At 41.2% G+C, this 20056-nt stretch overlaps 2 protein-coding genes across 6 annotated transcripts in view; one reads left to right on the top strand and one right to left on the bottom strand.

Annotated features, from left to right (window-relative positions):
- The first annotated feature begins 1553 nt into the window (after positions 1-1553).
- Positions 1554-9127, top strand: dnase2 (deoxyribonuclease II, lysosomal). Its single transcript, XM_085803581.1, has 7 exons — positions 1554-1681; positions 2723-2820; positions 2962-3133; positions 4202-4307; positions 5622-5786; positions 8257-8475; positions 8664-9127. The coding sequence occupies exons 2-7, from the start codon at positions 2723-2725 to the stop codon at positions 9035-9037; spliced, it is 1134 nt and encodes a 377-aa protein (XP_085659707.1). The 5' UTR covers positions 1554-1681; the 3' UTR covers positions 9038-9127.
- A 2115-nt stretch (positions 9128-11242) lies between these two features.
- Positions 11243-20056, bottom strand: part of rgl2 (ral guanine nucleotide dissociation stimulator-like 2) — a 58098-nt gene continuing 49284 nt past the window's right edge. For all 5 annotated transcript variants that reach the window (XM_085803578.1, XM_085803579.1, XM_085803576.1 and 2 more), the window contains 9 exons: positions 18407-18466; positions 17303-17389; positions 17164-17196; positions 16565-16686; positions 16358-16444; positions 14986-15079; positions 14578-14802; positions 14226-14340; positions 11243-13536 (listed from right to left, as the gene is read on the bottom strand). In XM_085803578.1, coding sequence (XP_085659704.1) covers positions 13355-13536; positions 14226-14340; positions 14578-14802; positions 14986-15079; positions 16358-16444; positions 16565-16686; positions 17164-17196; positions 17303-17389; positions 18407-18466 — 1005 coding nt within the window. In that variant the 3' untranslated portion in view covers positions 11243-13354. The remainder of the gene's footprint in view (positions 13537-14225; positions 14341-14577; positions 14803-14985; positions 15080-16357; positions 16445-16564; positions 16687-17163; positions 17197-17302; positions 17390-18406; positions 18467-20056) is intronic.

A 20056-nucleotide genomic window follows, 5' to 3' on the forward strand; every position in this document is an offset into this window, starting at 1 on the left:
CACAAACATGATACTGTCTAATCTTATTTAAACATCCTGTCACACATAAATCAGAACCCTCGCACAGTAACTGACAAGCTCATGACGTCTTGTTTACAGACGGGAACAAATGAGATGAAGTCAAAGATGTTAATTTTTTACAGAATAAATGGACAGGCGAACAGATGTTGTATCGTTCCTCAATTTTGGTTTACTTCACTGAATCCTAAAGGTCATGTAAACATACAGTAAACACAAACCCTTTAAGTAACAGAACAGCTAATTTATCCATCTGTTTTTGACGTAAAATATTTATTTGTGTGTATTTATGAATATTTATAGACCTTCAGGGGACTTCATCAAACCGCTGTGACAGTCAGCAACCATAAACTTAAGCCGCTAATTTGAATGAAAACCCATGTCCTCTAAGGTCTAATATAGCAGAGGCTCAAACACAATAATCAGGGCCAGTTTATGTAAGGGGGCCCCTCGAAACCTATGACCTCCTCTGGTCTGGTGTGTGTATGTGTATGTGTTTTTAGTCTACTCAGCTCAGAGGAAAGCGTTCTGAGGAAGTCCTGGTCGGGCTGCACAAGGGAGGTTAGAGGTGACAAGAGGACGCTCTGTCACTTCCTCAAACACGGCACAATTATGTGATCAGTGATAGCTACACTGACTGACACTGCTGGTTAGAATCCACACTAGAGTCACGGAGCAGGGCAAGAAATGGTTCCCTCAAAAGTAATTAGTTGTTGTTGAATGATGAAAAAATGGATATTCTGTCACAGGCCTACCTACCTTTGGTTTACTCCAAATCATTAAAATATGTATATAAAGAAAGATAGACAACCTGAATAAAGACACAGGAGAAAGAGATAAAAGCATCTAACAATATATAAACCCTACACTTGTTTTCACCCAAACTATGAAAGCATAAAACAGGAAGAAACAATAGCAGGGCGACTCAGGTCCAAGTTCCACTTTTTGGATGGACATGTGCAATATGTGTTTAGGGTTGGGTCAGTATATCAGACTGATTGCACATGGCCTTTCAAAGACCAAATATTACCCAGGTCAGCATGTATTTACCGATATCATTGTAGATAATGTATAACTGATGGATAGTCCCCGCTATAGTTATAGTTAAACATGCTTTATAAACATGCACTCTGGAGGTTTGCTGTCTTTGTATTGGAAAATCGTGATGACCATCTATCTCACTTTATAAGACTTGATGATTATTATATTAATATCGTCTATTATTATTATTATTTCATGACTTTTATTAGCCGGCTCACAGAATGACGTCACCGACCACCTGACAGAAACTTTCAGACAAGGATAAGACGGGAGACCGGAAGTTACGCAGCATGTAAACATCTGTTAAAACATTAATTTCCCCTGTAATTGTTGCGTGCATCACTTACCCTGGTAATAAACCACTTGTTTTAGTTTTCATGTGTTTCAGTAAGTTGAAAGCTGTTGCTATGGTTGAGAGACGTTGCTCGTCGTTGTTAGCTAGCTCGTGCCGGCGGCAGCGTTACGTCACGGTCTCCTCCTGCTCTCGTTGTCTCAGAACAAAACAAGGATGTGAGCACTGCAGTTCAACCAACATGAAAGTTGCTTAGGCTCGTGAACTTATGTGCATGCTGTGGACAGCGTTAACAGTCTGTAGAGGACACACGCTCAGTCCGAGGTGAAGGTAAGTGAGTAGATGAAAGTTAACCTGTGCTGCGACCGACTTCATTGTCAAAATAGATGATTTAAAGAACAGATTTAACTTTGATAATTAGTTCAACGGCAGCAATGTGCAGCAGAGCTACTGTGATTTATCATAGCCGGCGGAGTCAGTTATGTTATACTCATTTTACACGAGTCCCCCTGAAACCAGAGCTGACATAATATATATTTTTTTTAAATCTAGATAATGAATGTAATACGCACCGAACTGTGAGTGCTTTTACTCTAATACTGTAGCTACTTACTGCAAGTGCATTTCTGAGGTAGGCTACTTACTTGATTAAAGTTACTTGAGAGGGGTCTGGCTGCAGACCTTCACTGTCAGGCTACTTCCGTTGCAAGAAGCAGCCTGACAGTGGAGGTCTGCAGCCAGACCCTCTTGGATTACTTTAGCCTATAGTAAAGTGTGTGTGTTTATGCGTGCGTGTGTCATAAAACAGCTTTTAACATGGTTTGAGACAAGTTGGCACTTGTTGTAGTTGACATCAACTGGGTGCATGGTGTTGTATTTGAGTTGGCTTCCAGTGTTGTTATTGTCCACAGCTGCACTGAGCTCCACTTTTGTCAAACACTCCATGTATATTCATGTGTTGGGCCTCACTGTGGTCAGTCCAGGATGTTCAGGTTGGTCTCTCTACGCTCTTAGACCCCGGAACCCTGGAATGATTCTCTTCAGCTCAACTGAATTTGAGGCGTCTTGTTTCTGAATGATAAAACAGTAACAGTTGCATTGCAACAGTGTTTTTAGTACTAAATCCCTTCTTTATGTTCCAGCACCTCCACTGCAGCTCAGACACACTGTCCTTGGACGCACAGGAGGAAATGTGTTAGCCTACTAATGGACCTTTGAAGATTAACACTATATTTTTTCAAACTCAGAAAGCCTTTTGCTATGGATTTTATTGTTCATCAAAACTGATATAGGATGGAGTCTTTCTGCCGAGATCATGAGCAACAATTACAGCCATCAATGCTCATACTTTAGCCTGTCTCTCCTTCTCAGATGGTCCTGCTCCTGTCCCTGCTGATCTCTTTTGTGCCACTAGGAGGTGGTACCTCTCCAATCAGCTGTTACAATGACCAAGGGGATGCTGTAGACTGGTAATTCAGTTATAATAGAGCTGGAGAAAAAAAACAACACTTTTTATACAGTATATATTATTTATGGTTGGTTTAATCACAAATCCTATAAAGCAGAGATTAAAAAAAAGATCGACATTGACATGTGTTTCTCTAAATCAGGTTCTACATGTACAAACTGCCTAAGAAACACGGCAGTAAGTCTCCCGACGAGGGGGAAAGGTATTTACTCTTGGACAAGGGGAGTGAAGGATGGACCGAAGGGAAGGGGACAGTGAACGACACCACAGGAGCCCTGGGCAGGACGGTCGGCCAGCTGTACTCACAACGCAAGGTCTGATCCTACTGATGACTTTTTAAAAGATGTAATCTATTTTAACTAAAAGATTCAGTTTTGTATTACCGAGAGACTGAGATCATTTTCAAGTCCCTCTAATGTGATTCAAAGAAAATGATTGCACAGTTTTCAGTTCCTTATTCATGTACTATATATATTAGGCATGTGTTAAATGTGAAACTGTCTGCCCAAACGCATTTATTTTTCTCTTTTCATCTGAAATACAAAGTACACCCACAAAAAAATGTAATTTATCCATTTGATCATCTTTTAGAATCAATTATATGAATCAAAGTCAATAAAGATCGGTTTTCTAATTAGCAATATTACTTATGTATTTATGATTTCCCCTATAGCTTTAGCCACAGTGTGGTGTTTACCTAAGCAATATCAGCAGTAAACACAGATGTCAGCACAAGTGGAATACCAAAAGCAGATGTAATTTATTTTTGCCTGCTTCAGCTTTTCCACTACAGTCTTATGACTTCTCATTTCATAGACAGACTTATTAAATGCAGTGATAGGTTTTTTTTTCTGTTAACACCACTTGTTGCTATTGAATCGGAATAAGAAACTGAAAATGAGAACTGAAAACCTGAGTCTGTCTATTTGTACGCAGTTTGCAGCTTTATGAATCCTGTCACAACAGGTTCAGCTGCAAGTAACACACAAAACACGCAGAGGAATCTACACCTTAACTTATTAAAGTTTTGCTGTTTTATTTTGGATTTTAGTTTAAATAGGATAATCTTTGTGTTTTTTAATATGAGGGTTTGAGTCGATTTTATTGATTTTTATCAAAACAAAACACAGGCAACACACAAGTGCTCTCTGTATTCACAAAGATATCGAAACAGAAAGAAAAACAAACCACCATCCAAACCCAAATGACATAGCTCATGACTCTCTTTACCCCAAAAAGTAAAAAAGACATGAGAAAAGAAAAGAAAGAAGAAAGAGAAGGTCTCCCACCGCCAACCCCAACTGTTGCATCAGTCACCTATACACATACCGTACATACTGTGCCTTTTCTAATAAAACAACAACTCTGGGCCCTCTTCACAGAGCGCAGAGCTAGCCTACATCCTGTACAATGACCAGAAGCCACCTGAGGACTTTGGTGACAGACGGGTTAACGACAGTGGAAACGGAGAACGGGGCCACACGAAAGGTGAACACAACAGTGCAGCTCTGATACGCTGCCTTACAGTGTATAACATGCAAGTCTATTACAGTATTTTTTTTTTCATAAAATTAAAGATTTTTATTTATTTTTTTAAATTAGGCCTCTATATACACAGTCACCAGTTTACCAGGTCCACCTTGGTCAAATTAATGAACACAACAGCTCTGGATTAAGCCTTCATCATGGTTACAATGTCTGTGGTCATTTTTAGGTCACAGTTAGTGGTTCTGTTGTATTATAAGTGTTTCTAGTATTTTGTCCAGCCCATTCATGTCATTGATGGTACGTGAAACAACAAGTTCTTAAGTTTTTATTGTCACATGTGAACAAACAAGAAAGAAAGTCTTAAAATGCAGTTAGAGGAGAGTGATCTTTAAACCAGCACAATACACCACACAGTAAGACATATACATAACCGAAACACCTCAGCTGACAACTGAGTGTAAACTTGACTTGTACAAATACATGTTTTAAACTCTGTACACATATGCGTAAATTAATGTGAAATTAAAGCCCCAGTACGGAGCTTTTAACTGGATACGCAAAAGTCTCTGGTTTCTGCTGATGTGTCTCTGTTACCTACAACAGCAAATGAGCCCATCATTGTGAAGATATGCTATTTCTAAGTAGTCTAATTCTATACCTCTGGAAGGCATGGTGGGGCCGGACCACTGACGAAACGATACGAATAGATACATTACGCTGCTAAAAAAAAAAAAAAAAAGCAAGTCCTGTCTTCTTTCCGACGTTTCCAAAACAAATCTACACGCGCCAGCCAGACAAACGTCTTCATGACAGTGGGAAATGCAGTCTTCATTCCGCCGCTTTCGTCCACAGGGGCCGCCACTATCAATCAACACTAAATGAAAAGTCTGTAACAAAATAAATGGAAATCCAGTTTTTGTACTGTATGTACCATAAAAAAAAAATGCAAACAAGACTACATGTAGATTTTGTAACAGCACAAACCTGGTATCTCGTATAAGGCACAAAAAGGTGAAAGCATCCAAAAGTTGTTTAAAGTTAATACACAGTAAATAAAGATGATGTTAAAAAAAGAAAGGATCAGGACTGTTGTGAAACAAAAATCATTGTATTTTTGTTTAAGTGGTGGATTCATGTCACAACAATAATATAGTATTGTATCAATAGAAAGAATAAATAATTAAAAAAAACTTGTTGGCACAGGTATGCAGGAAGTTGTATGTATGTGTATTACATTGTGCACTGACATCCAGTTACTTCACAGAGCATTTGACATGGATTTACACTGACATTGTTCATCTGGCCGCTCCTCAGGTGTTGTGCTGCTGGATAAGGAGCAGGGCTTCTGGTTGGTCCACAGCACCCCTCGCTTCCCCCCCGTGCGGCAGGCGGGACAGTATTATTACCCCAGCAGCGGCGTGACGAACGGACAGAACTTCATCTGCGTCACCTACCCGCTCAGCCGCTTCCAGACCATCGGTGAGACTGGAGTCCTGCCATGTGGCCTCTTTAGCACAGGCAGAGCCGCTAGAAAACCACAGTCAGCGCTTTATGAGGATGTCTAAATGGGTGGTGCTATCACATTACAGTTCTGTTGAGTTGTGAAGGGAAGGAGCAGGCAGCTAATGAAGATTCATACTCTGCCTCGTGTCTGCTATTACATTATATTGTTCTGAGTCAGTGCGATTTAATTAACAAGGAACTGAAGAGTTCATTTTCACATTCCTATCTATATTGTTGGAAAAAGTGGGTCATTTTTTGTGCAGTGTATTATTAAAAGTTCCAGCCGCTGCAGCCTCTATATGCTGCTATTTTGCCTATAAGATTATCAGGAAGAATAAGCAGATATTTTGTTTTGCTGATGCATTTGAGTTTTATCATATTCATCCTATCAGCCAGTTACATAAGCTCCATCTATTCTACACTGTCTCTAAAGCCTGTGACCATACAGTATGCAATATATCTTGGGAGTTAAAACTTCTGATGAGTTGAAGTAGAGGTTTACTTTCCCATGAGGGTGCAGACGCTGTTTCTAAGGCTTAAGAATATATTTCTGCCTTTGTCAAACCTCAACACTGAACACTTAAGCTATTGAATCATAAATTGAATTGTCAGCGTACGTAGGTGCTCCATAATTTATCACAAAGGCTGTCTCATTTTGAGGGGAGGGGGGCGGGGGGGAGTCTCTACAGTCATCACTGTCTCGTGTCTTAATAGTCCAGTCAGGTATCGACACGGCAACAACAACAATCGCTAACCAAGATAATCAGCGTAAACAGGTGTCATCGGCGTGTCACTGTGCTGGCTCTGCAGTTCCCTGGCAGACCCAGCAGTTGGCACAGTTGCTAAGGCAGTGCCTGGGGTAATGTAATTAGATGGAGGTTTGTAACCATAGAGATATCGGCCCTCACACTGCGGCAGGCATTTGTTTCATCAGATTCTCGCCTCTCCAGCTGGGATGATGAGAGCGTGACAGTGTCCGGGGCGACGTGGATGTGCATCGTATAAATGTTTGTGACAGAGCAGCAGAGGGTGATCGCTGCCGTGTCACGTTTTTGTTTTACAGCACCTTGCAGCAGGAATCTGCACATTAATGAGATTTAAGACTGCCGCTAAGTTTTTTTAGACACAGACATTAAAAATACACCCACACATTATGTAAAGACTAGTATGTTGTCAGAACTACTGTAGCAGCCCTAGTTAATAGCGTATTTGTGGCTTTTCTTAGTATAACTACTTTAAATGCACAGATTTAGTAGAAAAATAATGAATGATTAATACATTGACCCTGAAAGCTCAACACACTGCAGCCGTATGGAAAAACAAGCAGAAGTCGTAGCATCAGTTTGACAACACATGCACAGACCAATAATAAGAACACAACCAAATACAGGAACGCACTGCAAATTCAGACACCACAACCACACAAGCATGTTCCAAGTCACTCAGCACAACAGACGTTAAAGACAAAACAACAGTTTTTTCACAAAACTGATGAATATACCCAGACACACCTGGGACATGCTTTTGTGTTGCCATGGTTTGTGGCTCATGTAGTCGAGCATCCATCAGGGATGTTGAGCTCATGAGTTAATGATGCTGTTTTTTTCCCCATTTTAATATTCAGATAGTCGATGATTGATGCTCAAAAGTGCTGTTTCTATTTGCTTATGTTTTGTCTTTTTGCATTCATTTAATTTTTTGCTTGACTGAGGCCTTTCGCTCACAACCAAAGCCAAGTCAGGAGGTGGATTGTCAAATCACACACATCCTTTGTCTATCATGAGCATCTGTACATTTCACTGCCGTCCGTCCAGCTGTCGCAGCTAAAAACAACAAATGAAACAACAGACAAATGCATTCTCTGGTTCCAGTTTCCAGTTAAAAATGAGGATCTGCTGATTCTCTTAGTCTCACATAAATCTGAATTTGATGTTCAGACTGTTGGAGAAAACAAGCTGTTTGAAGACATCAAATCAGCTTTGGATGTGGGAGATGACATACATGATGACATTCTATTAAATAAATGATGAATCAATTAATTAGAAAATAATGGGCTGATTAATTACTAATGAAAGCATCAACATCAGTTGCAGCCACAAAGGAGCTTAGGAAGCAGCTGACGTTGTATAATGTGGTGACATTAGAATTAGAAGTGTAGTGTTATTACAAGAAAATGTGTATTGGTTTATTTTTAAATATTAATAATGATAAGAAAAAAAAATTATGAGAATAAGAATAAACAAATATACAATGCATTACAAATCAAATACATTTTGTATAAGACACACCCATTTTTCTCATTACATTACACAGTACAGTGCTGCAGGTTGTTCCTTTACACCCATGTGACCAGCACAGTGCTATTCATTAACTGTTTTAAACTAATTGTGCTTCTACGGTGCCGTTAGCGGTGTTTGCCTTCAATCTAATTTGTTTTGCACCACAGGAGAGCAGCTGCAGATCAATCAGCCTAATGTGTACGACTGCGATGTCCCTGAGTCCTTGGCGTCCCTGGTGCCTGCGCTGGCTGCTGTCTGTAAGAAAAAACATCTGTCTGGTCACATCTTTCCACATGCCAAAACTGTGTCCAATCGCAGTGTGACTTTGACCTCAAAGGATGGGACCAACTTTGTCAGCTTCGCTAAAGGATCTTCTTTTCACAATGGTACGACTTTGGAGAAGTAAAAGTGGTTTAAAGTTTAGTCTGGCTGCGGCTCACCTTCACATTTAGCTTCATATAAATAGTCAAAAATGAGCAGGACAAGTTTGAATTGTCTTTTAAATACATACGTCACTTTTTATGTGACCTAAAGTCATGTTATTCTCATCCATCTTCCCTCTCTGCTTCATTAGACCTCTACCACTCCTGGGTGGCCCCGGCCCTCCAGTCAGACCTCCTGGTCCAGTTCTGGATTCGCTCCACAGGCATCCTCCCCTCCGACTGCTCGCTGGGCTGGAAGGTCCTGGACATCACGCTCATCAACCCGGGGCAGACGTTCGATTTCAAAGCCAGCCAGGACCACTCCAAGTGGGCCGTCAGCACCAAGGCGGCCGGGGACGGCGGCAGAGGCGGAGGGTGGGTGTGCGTGGGCGACATAAACCGGAACGAGGCGGAGGAGAAGCGAGGGGGCGGCACGGTGTGTCTGCAGCACCCGGTGGTGTGGAAGGCTTACAGGACGGCAGCGCTACAGTGTGAGGCCTGTGGAGGAGGAACCACCCAGTGTTGACCTGACTGGGTTTTAAAGGGATAGTTAAACATTTTGGCAAATTGGCCCATTGCCATAATCCCAATAGTTTTAGGAGTAGGTTCGTTACCTTTAATTGTCGGTGCAAGCTATTTTTAGAACGGCGGAGCAGAGCCGCGAGCTGCTCAGAGCTACGCTATGGAGGCTAATGGGATTGCTTGCCGAAAAATTGCCCCAGACGGGAACGCATTTGCATGAATTTACCTCGAAAACAACTCTGTCTCGTAACTTTCCGTTATCTCATAGCGTGGTGAATGTGCAGGTCACAACTTGTCCACGAGAGTGGTTTGGAGTTGTTGGATTGTGTATTTGATGAGTTTGATGAGGGAAACCAAGAAATCCCATTAGCCTCCGTAGCGTAGCTCTGAGCAGCTCGCGACTCTGCTCCGCCGTTCTAAATAGCTTGAACCGACAATTAAAGGTAACAAACCAACTCCTAAAACTATAGGGATTATGGCAATGTGCCAATTTGTCAAAATGTTGAACTATCCCTTTAAATAGCATATATTTCTTTAATGCCTTGAAACAACTCATGTACCATTTTATAATAAGGTTATCTTTTCTTATCATGTACATCTCTGATAGTTTGAGGTAACACTCAATTCCTGGGAATATATGGAGACCCTAAGTCATGACATCATGTCCCAGTCAGCCTCTGTTACTCAATGCAGCTCCTCATTCAGCTTTTTCTTCATTGCCGTTTGTGAAAAATGAAGTGTGCTCCTGGGATGTTGGAAAAATTGTGGGAAGATGCAGGAAATGTGTGTGAACTAACCACAACCCCTCAGATTGTTCGTGGACTCGTCTTTTCTGTTTAGCCTTGACATTTAAACCAAAACCTTCAAGGGCTTATGGGAAACAGTGGTAATTAAAGGCAGTTAAAATTCATAAATATTGAATAATCAATGATGTAAAAGCTACCGTCCTTATCTGAACACTCATAAAGCGAGCCAGATGACATGCTGCTGAGTAAGGCTCTGCTCCAAGGCTGCAGTTGTAATTATTAGTGTCGTAACAGATGTCTTTGAAATTAGGTTTTCTTACTTCTGGAGCGGAAACTGGAAGTTACAGTTTCACTTCAGCTCTCTACAAGACAGCATTTAACACAAGAGTAAGTAAATTTTGCTTGAATTAGGACACATCTGTAAAATTAAATATTCATAGTGAAACTAAAAACATCTTACGGTATAATTTATTAACAGTTAACACTCACAAAGCCTCTCTGAGACTGTGTGTGTGGTTTGGGAAGCCTCGACTCAGAGGAAAAACACACTGAGGTCTTTCATTGAAGAAGAAAAAAAAAAAACGTATCCAAGCTCAGCAGAAAATGGTGTGTTCATGTTTTTGGCTGTTTTATAAAGGGCTGTTAACATCCTCCTTTAAATTGAACACATCCAGAACAACTGAATAAGCAGTCTAATCTGATGGGGAACAGAGGGGTTTGTGGGAAATATGTTCATTTTAAAAAACAGAAAAAGTGCTACCTTAAATGAAAGCATTGGTGTCAAGTGTCTTTTCAGCCACCGGGTACTGTTTTAGCTGAAACTGAAGAGACAGTGCTGCAAACTGGATGAGTGCTGCTTCATTAACTCTGACTTTTTGTGTTTAAATCAACATTAGCTGGTTGGTGGGCTTGTTCTCAGGGAGAGCATCAGGCTTTGCTTTTTTAGATCTGTATAAAATGGATTTTTATGGGATTTTAAATTTATGAACATACCGAATTAATTGCACTATGTTTTGCATTTATCACATGCGCACATTTTACTGACAAATTACAGAGACTGACAACATTCAGGTGTGAGGAATGCTTTAATACTTTGTGTTTGTATCATTAACTGAGTTTGAATGCATGTCTGTGTGTTTCAGATGTGCTTCTCTGACATACCCAGAAACAATTTTTGTTATGTTTTGTTCCTCGTACATTCATTCTGACCTTGATTTTGCTTGAAAGATGCTGGCTGTCTTGAATCTGAATAAAAAAAGAGTAGAGCAGAGGTGTGTTCTTTTTGTCTAGCTGATGTATATTCCCCTTGCTTTGTTTTCTTTATCCATGAGAAAAATAGAAATGTCAGAATTTGACATGTGGAGACAGTTTTAATCCGTTTGATGGGATATTCAGCAGCAATGGAGAGTATGTCTGCATTGAACCTGGAATATGTTACAGCACATAAGTCAAAAGCAATGGGATTCATATAAAAGTAAATTTATTACCACAAAAATAGGACATCCTGTATGTAGTGCATAAAGAGCTTTGATGTGACACACAGCACTGGAGGTGACTGCATTTCCTCCACGTAGACTGTATACATTCTAATGCAAACATGGGGAAGGTGAGCACCCTTTGAAGAAAGGCACTGAAACAATCAGTAGCATAGCATTACGCTAGCACACGTCACCTAATATTACCCAGAATCCTCTCCCTGGTCGGGCCATGCTCGTGCCTCGGCCGATGAGGGGGCCTCACCAGCACTGAGCAGGGAGTACCACGACCAGAGGTCACAAGACTTAAGTCAAAAGTCGAGCTTGTGTGTTTCAAGCCCACACAGAGTTGAATTCAAAACGTGACATCAAAGCTGAGTCTTTGTGCTGAATGCAAACAGCAGTGAAGATGTCTCCTGCTGAGCTGCTGCAAAGTCTGCATAAATTACGTTTAGCTTATGCTCTTTTGAGAAGTTCAGACCTGGAAAAACCTACACCTAATGGTAGAATTAATTAATTATTATTTCGTTCTTATTTTCCCCTATTGTTGTCCTTACAATTCTGGTGCTGCAGAACTGAAGCAAAGCCATGAGTTGCAAGTTGTTTTTAAAGCTGCAATAACGAAGCTTTGTGGCCACAAATACACCAAAATAAGCCATGTAGCATGTTATTGCCTTATGAATCGGACAGCAGCTGATTCCAGGGTGCCATTCAGCTCAAGGAGGATTTGTCTGGAGTTATGTTGCTGTCCTTTTAATGAAATAAGTGCATTTCACACTGCTGATAGTTCTAGTTTGGTCTCTAGCAACTTCTGAGAACCTCTGTCGCCAGCTTGACCAGCTGAAGCTAGCTTGGCCAGCTATGGCTATCTTAGCTGGCTTAATCTAGCTTGGGAGCTAAAAATATTTAGCTGCAAGGTTTTCTTTTGCTGTTAGATGTTTGGTGATATCACAGTCTGTTTTCTAGCCAGAGCTATTTGTCTGAAAAGTGCTGCTGTTTGAAAGGGTATGAACAGCTGTGAAGATGAACCATAAAGTACATTTTGGGGATTTAAAACCAAACCAATTAGCCAAAACAAGCAAGCAACAAAAAAAAAATTGCACTAGAGAGAGTTGGAAAATGGTTCATCACAACTCCACCTTCACTTTCACAATATAAATGTGATTCAATGGTTATAGAAAAATATTGAGTAATGCAGCTTTAAGATGAGATTAACATCTGCTTGAGTCCTATCTGAAATATTTGCTGTGTGTAGAGATGTGCTGGCCTGTAGTGGAAACTGCAGGTATTTGATGACATAGACAATATGGACTAGAGAGCTCCTTGCCAGTGTAAACACAATGTTGACATCACACCAGATGTACAAAATATATAAATATATACAAAAAAAACACACATGTCATGTGACAAGCTCCAGTGTTTTGCTACAACGATGCACTTCCACTGCATCTTCTTCCATCCATGTGTCCTCCTGATGACCGGTTACCAGGACCAGACCTGACAGGCTCTGTACTTTTAGATTTCATCATTCTTCTTCCTTAGAACAGTCTAAAATCCTTTAACAGCCTCAAGGGTGATAACCGAAAACACGTTCTGACCAATTACATCTTTTTACATTTGGAAACGTCACTCACAGCTGAGGCACACAACAAGGGATTTCTTTGTGGTAATTAGAACAGATCTTATTCATTGAGTTGGAATGAAAAAAAAAAAAAGGTTTTTAAGTGCTACCTGACTGGGACTCGAGAGCCAGCACCAAAATCACTCAGTTAAAGGCTTCTGTTGCTCTTCCTCTGGGTGTAAATTAGTTATGCATAATGTTTGGAAAAAGTGACACTTTTTCAGCAGCAGACAGCTCTGGTGAACAGAGAGGGGCGGCAGCAGGAGGTCTGAGAAAGTCTGACAAACGTGGTCTTGGTCTCGGTGTTTTGGTAGAACCAGCTTCGCAGGAACACTGGAAAAAGGCATAATGTTGATTTTTGTTGTTTTGCACAGAGAAGGCCACATTTGCTGTCTGTGAGGACGTCGCCCTGCGTTCCTGTCAGGACCACGAGAAAAATGTCACTGTGCTGTGGAACAAGGTTCGAGGAAAATCCGATGTCAAAACAGAGTCCTGACCAATCTCCTCCCCTTGGCCTTGATTCGAGGAAACGTGGCGCTCGTCTCCGTGCTGATCGGCTGCGAGCCAAGAGGAGTGTTCCCGCCTTTCCTTCTCAACAGGAAGTCAACACTTGATGATGTCATGGCATAGAAGACGTTTCCTGTAGCAGGTATGTGCAGTTCTGCATCAAGATAGGAAGAGAGACAAATAAAAGATTCAGTAGAGCTTCATGAAGAACGCTGCACTGATAAACATCCGCAGACTAAAAGCGACACGGCATGAGGTCGACCTGGTGACCCTGAGGTTAAGTTGGCAACCATGAACCACAACATGTCTGGGTCATGGCCGGGTGGGGAATGTACCGAATGTCCTTCCTCTTTCCTCTCTCTCTGTCTCTCCCTCCACATCTCTTATATCTCTACTGTTGCTGTCTCAATAAGATGCAAACTGCCCCATCCTTCCAGGTCTTTTGTTGGTAACAGTTTATAATAACTACACATTATTAAGCATCAGTCAAGCATAATTAAATACTTAATTAATCATTCGTAAAACATTTGTCCTCTATGGATTCTTATTAGTCTGCAACTTAAAACCACAGTTATAAATGTTCAACTTTCAATTGATGAGCTCATCTATAATGATAATATTTTCATACTTCATAAATGATGGATTCATCATTTATTTATCAGTGTATTCATAGATGTTGCTTTGCAAATTATAATGAAGTATTTGAAGTATATCCACCACAATTACAGATCAAAACCTCAAGATGATCTCAGTTCTTTTTTTCTTTTTTTTCTCCAAACGGTCCAGAAAGACGATGTACAGTAAATTTCCTTTTGCTCGACTGGTAATAGCCTAGCTCTTTACCTTTTCCTTCAGGCAGAAGTTGGATCAGCTCATATCTGGATGCCTGTTTCGGGTCCTGATTGTGCTTTTCCAAGGCCGAGCTGATCACAGTGGGGGTCTTATCATTGCTTGTAACCTGAGGGGAGAGAGGAGAATAACAATGACACTAGGACAGCTTGATTTGCACTAATGATATCCTAGGTCCATTGTATCCTGAGGATCTGATTCTGATGACTATCATTATGGCATCCTTGCAGATCAGAGGCACCGAGGCTTTAAGTGCAGCGTGTCACAGATAATTTGGGACGGAGCTTTTTTTCCACAATGTCACGGCCGGCGCAGTAAATGAGAATCAAATAGTGTGAATTATTACCAGTATGCTTCGGTATAGGTTTCCGTCCTGCAGGTCCATCCGTATCCTGATGATTCTCATGTCAGGCCCAGACCCCGGGATGTTATTGGGGGGGTTGTTGCCGCAGGACGCTGATCGGCGGTGCGATTTTGTGGGAGTTGTTGGTGTCAACGTGGCGGGGGTGGAGTCATTGGTGGGAGGGGACGTGTCAACATCCAGGCAGGACACAGATGGAGACCGCATATGCTACAGTAGAATAAAAGCGACATTGCTGGTGATAACCAAGGACGTGAGTGTTTTTCTGGCAGCGCAGCGCCGTCATGCTGATTTAGACAAAAGCAGAACAGAGTTGCCTCTGCATATACGGACTTTGAGACAAACTAATACAAATGCACAGCTGGCCTTAACAGAAGAGTACCAGTATGTTACCTTTGTGAGTTTTGACAGCAGGTTGTTGACAGGTGAGGGGAAGTCAAAGAGGCTGTCACTGTCACCTGCCAGGCTGGTCCTGGACGTGCTCAGGCTGTAAACACATCAACAGGTACAAACACATTCAAATTACTGATGCAAATAATGATCGTTTTCATTATTAATCACTCAGATTTTGGCTGTGGTATGTTGCTCTTATTAGCATTTGGCTCAGAAATGCAATAGTATTGCTCCTGGATCATTGTTTTCTTGATGACTTAGATGTTAAAATGTTAAAGGGATGGTTCAACATCTTGGCAAATTGGCCCATTGCCATAATCGCTATAGTTTTAGGAGTAGGTTCATTACCTTTAATTGTTGGTGCAAGCTTTTTTTGGAATGGCGGAGCAGAGCCGCGAGCTGCTCAGAGCTACGCTACGGAGGCTAATGGGATTTCTTGGTTTCCCTCATCAAACTCATCAAACACACAATCCAACAATTCCAAAATGCTCTGGTGGACAAGTTGTGTCCTGCACATTCACCACACTATGAGATAATAACGGAACGTTACAAGACAGAGTTGTTTTTGAGGCAAATGCAGAGACTGCTTGCTGAAAAACTGCCCCCGATGGCAACGTGCACCAGCAGTTTTGCATGAATTTACCTTGAAAACAACTCTGTCTGGTAACGTGGCAGGACATAACTTGTCCACAAGAGCGTTTTGGAGTTGTTGGATTGTGTATTTGATGAATTTGATGAGGGAAACCAAGAAATCCCATTAGCCTCTGTAGCGTAGCTCTGGGCAACTCGCGGCGCTGCTCCTCCATTCTAAAAATATCTTGCACTGACAATTAAAGGTAACAAACCTACTGCCATGACTATAGGGATTATGGCAATGGGCCAATTTGCCAAAATGTTGAACTATCCCCTTTGAATCTGATCAATCCACCAACTTCACTAATGAGACCTTTCGGTGATGTTCACTTGTTCAATGTTGTTCAAACTTTCTTAAAGTTTGGAGGTATGTGAGGGACATGAAAAATGTATGGTGAATAGTGAAGTCAATGTGGTGTATTAGTTTTACCAAAAAAGTCTACAGTTCCTGTTATGCAACATGGCACTGAGTCATTAGACACAGGAACTCTTCAAATTTTTCTTTGAGTACAACCAGAGGTATCACTCAAATATCAGATACCTGTTATATCCTGTTTTCTTTGTGGTGTGTAAATTATATTTCATGTGCAACATTGCTAGCACACACATCAGGATTATTATGAACCAACCAAAATCCTTTTGTGCAGTGTGAACTGTGGGGGCCTTTGTGGTAATAGAATATCCTTTCAAGTTTGTGTTTACTTGTGTGTGTGTGTGTGGGTCACTCAGCATTGCTCACTCTGGGCACTGTGTGATGATGACTGTTGGAGCAAGGCCACGGGGGCTCGGCTCACTGGGTGCTTCGATTTCATTGGACAGTCTGTAGCTGTGATAGAGAGCATCAGACAGAGAAGGTCAACAACATCTAGCAAACACAAATACAATAGAATTTGCCTAAAATAAAAGAATGAATATAGTGAAACTGAACAGATTCATATGTATTTACCTTTCCTCCTCTGTTAGTGTGGGGACACTGTGATACCACTGCATGAAGGACTCGTCAGAGGTGAAAACACAGTTTTTGCAGGAAGACTGCAGGAGCCGGATCTGAGCTAAAACCTCAAATTCCTGTTAACAAAGAGCCACATCACCACAAGGTTTCATAATATAAAAAAAGCACACATGTTGACTGATCTTGTACTACTCTGCAGTCTTTTTTTCTCATCTAGGACTTCACGGCACCTTCCACTTAATCATTTTCTCTCTCAGATATTCGGTTACCTCTGCTCACTCTAATACGCTCTTATCTTGAAAACTATCCTTCCTATCTCTCTTCTTACTGTAGCTCCTATTATCTCAGGGTCACCGGGTTTTTGTCAGGGTGCTCCAATTCTTACCATCAGACTCCTCCCCGCTTTCAGCCTGTTAAAGCCGTTAATGCTGCAGAAAGTGAAGCTTATTTTGCAGCTTCACTTGCCAAAAACTGCTCATTATCTAATCATCAGCTAAGCTTAAGGACATACTTATTTCAGGAGCACCGCAGCAGATAATGTATTCAACTTCTAACCTTTCATATTTCAAAGTAATAGGTATTGCAACACTCACCCTTCTCCTTTTGTCAAAGTTGATGTAGCCGTTCTGCAAAGGAAGAGACAGGTTGTGAGTATGACCAGTGTAAAATGCTGAGCAACTTCCAAAAGGCTCTGACCGTGGTTTCCCCTTGATAGAGATGAGATGAACTTACATCCAGCCTGTCTTTGACAGCTGTGTCCAGCATGGTGAGGTCTGTGAGGAAGATACCCAGGTAGGGCACGGTGCCCTGGGCATTGGACTGTGTGGAGACCAAAAAAAAAAAGGTGTTTCATCAGTTCCCTAGAGATTTCTATCCACATCGTAAAGAGCCCTCACAGTGAGGCATTTCAGAGCAGACGCCTGCAGCTATTTTTCAAACGATGGCCGAGGATTCAGCACATCACACACCACACACACCACACACACACGCCACACAGACAGACGACAGCCCTCTGTTCCACTTCATTGCTGCATGCTGGTAGATCCCTCTTACAACCCTCCATCAAACCGCTGATACGCCCCCTGCTTAGCAGCAATGACATCTGTATCAGCGTTTGAATGTAGCGGTTTGTAGGAAAACGAGTAGTTTCCGGATGTAATCCGTTATTAATCCTGCAGCCAAGTCATAGAGTTTTTCATTAACGTGCTTTTAACTCTAAAAAGTGACACACTGACACCGTGCAAAGCAGGACGTGCACTCTACTGTAAATAAAATTAGACTACTGTCATGCCGGCTGCCTCTGCCAGGCCTGAGAATACAGATCATTTTTCTAAAGACATTATACCATATCTCTGTCCCCCCAACTTTCACAATACTAACGACACTTTTGCAGGGTCTTGCATCATTTCTACATTTTCAAAGGGCTCCCTAAAGGCCTGTGGGGGTGTACAGTCCTTCAGGCTATAATGTTTGGTATTCACACCAAACGTGAGCTGTTAAGTTCATGAAATTTTTTGTTTTTCTCATGTGCTTGAAGATCTGAGGTTTCGCCTCAGCACCAACTGCGGGGGTCGTTTTAAGTTGCTCCTCTGTGACCAAAGCTATTTGAAAAATCCTGGTGATGTAACCCCTAAATGATTTGACACTCCAGTGAGAATAATTTACAAACCAAGCATGTGGCATATCTGAGACGTTCAGGAGACATGTTTGCACAAGTACAACCATTTACACACAAGTGTTGGACATGTACAGCAGTAGCCCTCGGTTGTCAGGTGGTTGTTAAGGAAGACCAACCACCTCCCTGAAAGCTAAACCTCATGTCTATGCTCGACTTACCTTATTAAGATGTCTGTTGTTGAGCCTGTTGTCTATGTTGGCGAACTTTGATGTGCCTTCCTGCAAGGCAAAAGCAAAGGAAAGTGTGATCATTAGTCTTGACCTTGGACCATAGACGATAAGTGGTCAAACTGTGAATACAGTGGCTTTGAATTTGCACTTGGATGCAGTGGAAACAAGCTATCAACACACTAATGACGCATCATCATGTTGATGTGCAAATATTTGCTTATTATTTACACACCCAGCAGATATGGATCAACATCATCAGTCATTTTGAGTCGTGTTTCTGGTCACCTGATCACACTCAAATATTGACATATTAAGCTCTGATATGGTTTCCACCAGCTATTGAGGGAAATAACTGGAAATCGTTGCTGCTAATTGCTGCAGCTTACAGTGCATTTACCAGACCTTTTTTTTTTTTAAAAGACAAGGACATAGAATGTTGACTTATGAATATGTGACACGTAGCATGTACTGTATGGCATTTGGTTATTTGCAATGCTTCACCTGAAATGAGATTTTATTTTTATTTAAATAAATATTCAAGGTCGTAAAAAATATAAATGCAATACAGTACCTTACATGTAAGAAATACAAGTGACAATGCACCATTAAACTAGATAAAACCCAATTCTGTCAGGACAAGAGATGAACATGAATTGTTTTTTATTTTTATAGCATTAATAATAGTGCACCTCAGCACTGCTCCATCAAAAGATCTGTCAGGACAACTTGACATCCATTAGCCAAGACATAGCCTGTCATAAACATGTGTTATTACACTGTGAAATGCTCCAGTGACAGTAGTGAATAATTTCTTTTCTTCTAACTTTTATTTGTCTTTTATTAGTCTGAATCATTCATCTTACACCCTATCTGCTAGTCGTAGTCATTTTAAGACAAGCAGTGAGATGAAGGGAAGCGAGTACTTGTGCTGAAAAAAAATCAAAGGCCAACAGAAGGCGGTGGTGTTTTTCTGGCATCAAAGCTCGGAGTGAAGCTTTCAAAAATGAAAGCAAATGTTTGGATGAATTCCTTAGACGGTATCATGGTTAAAGTCGCAGCTAATGCAAAGGTATTGATGCTTGCACTGCACCATTAGAGCAAATCAAAACACAGCTAATCCTGCCAATTTCCTTCAACTCTGACACAGTGCAAACTAAATATAATGTACTTCTTCAGATGGGTGTCTAACACTGAAGGGAAAGTGTTGACAGAATAAGGGCAGTTGTACTCAACCAGATTAGACTGGTTTCTGGTCTTTAAAGAAGTCCTAAATCTCCAACAGTGAATGTTGTTTCCAGCTGAGGATAAGGCTCGACAGGCTGAGGCCAAAAATGTGAACGAGTAGTGGCGCTGACAGGCACATTAATAAATTTCTTATACTGCTGTTCAAGTTATAGTACTCACCAGGATGTGAGATGTAAGTCAAAGTGCAGAAGAGTCATTTGGTTTTTTCAGTTTCAGGAAAAATAGCTCTGCCATAGCTCGGTTTGCAATAAGCGTGTTGTTTTTCTGCTAACCATGTGGGTTCATGAAGGTCATGTCAGTCTGCCAGGTTGGTTCACCACTTTGGTCAACACTGAAATATGTCAACTACTGTAGAGATTCGTGGTCCCAAGAGGATGTACTGTAAACTGTCTG

The sequence above is a fragment of the Trachurus japonicus genome, chromosome 16 (assembly GCF_045865225.1).
Source record: "Trachurus japonicus isolate A0001 chromosome 16, Traja_1.0".
Classification (NCBI taxonomy): domain Eukaryota; kingdom Metazoa; phylum Chordata; class Actinopteri; order Carangiformes; family Carangidae; genus Trachurus; species Trachurus japonicus.

Bases quoted from the DNA above. Each gene is read 5' to 3' on its own strand.
- dnase2 (XM_085803581.1), top strand. From the start codon at position 2,723: ATGGTCCTGCTCCTGTCCCTGCTGATCTCTTTTGTGCCACTAGGAGGT. The intron at 5,787-8,256 runs GTGAGACTGGAG...TTTGCACCACAG, and splicing joins CAGCCGCTTCCAGACCATCG to GAGAGCAGCTGCAGATCAAT. The intron at 8,476-8,663 runs GTACGACTTTGG...CTGCTTCATTAG, and splicing joins AGGATCTTCTTTTCACAATG to ACCTCTACCACTCCTGGGTG.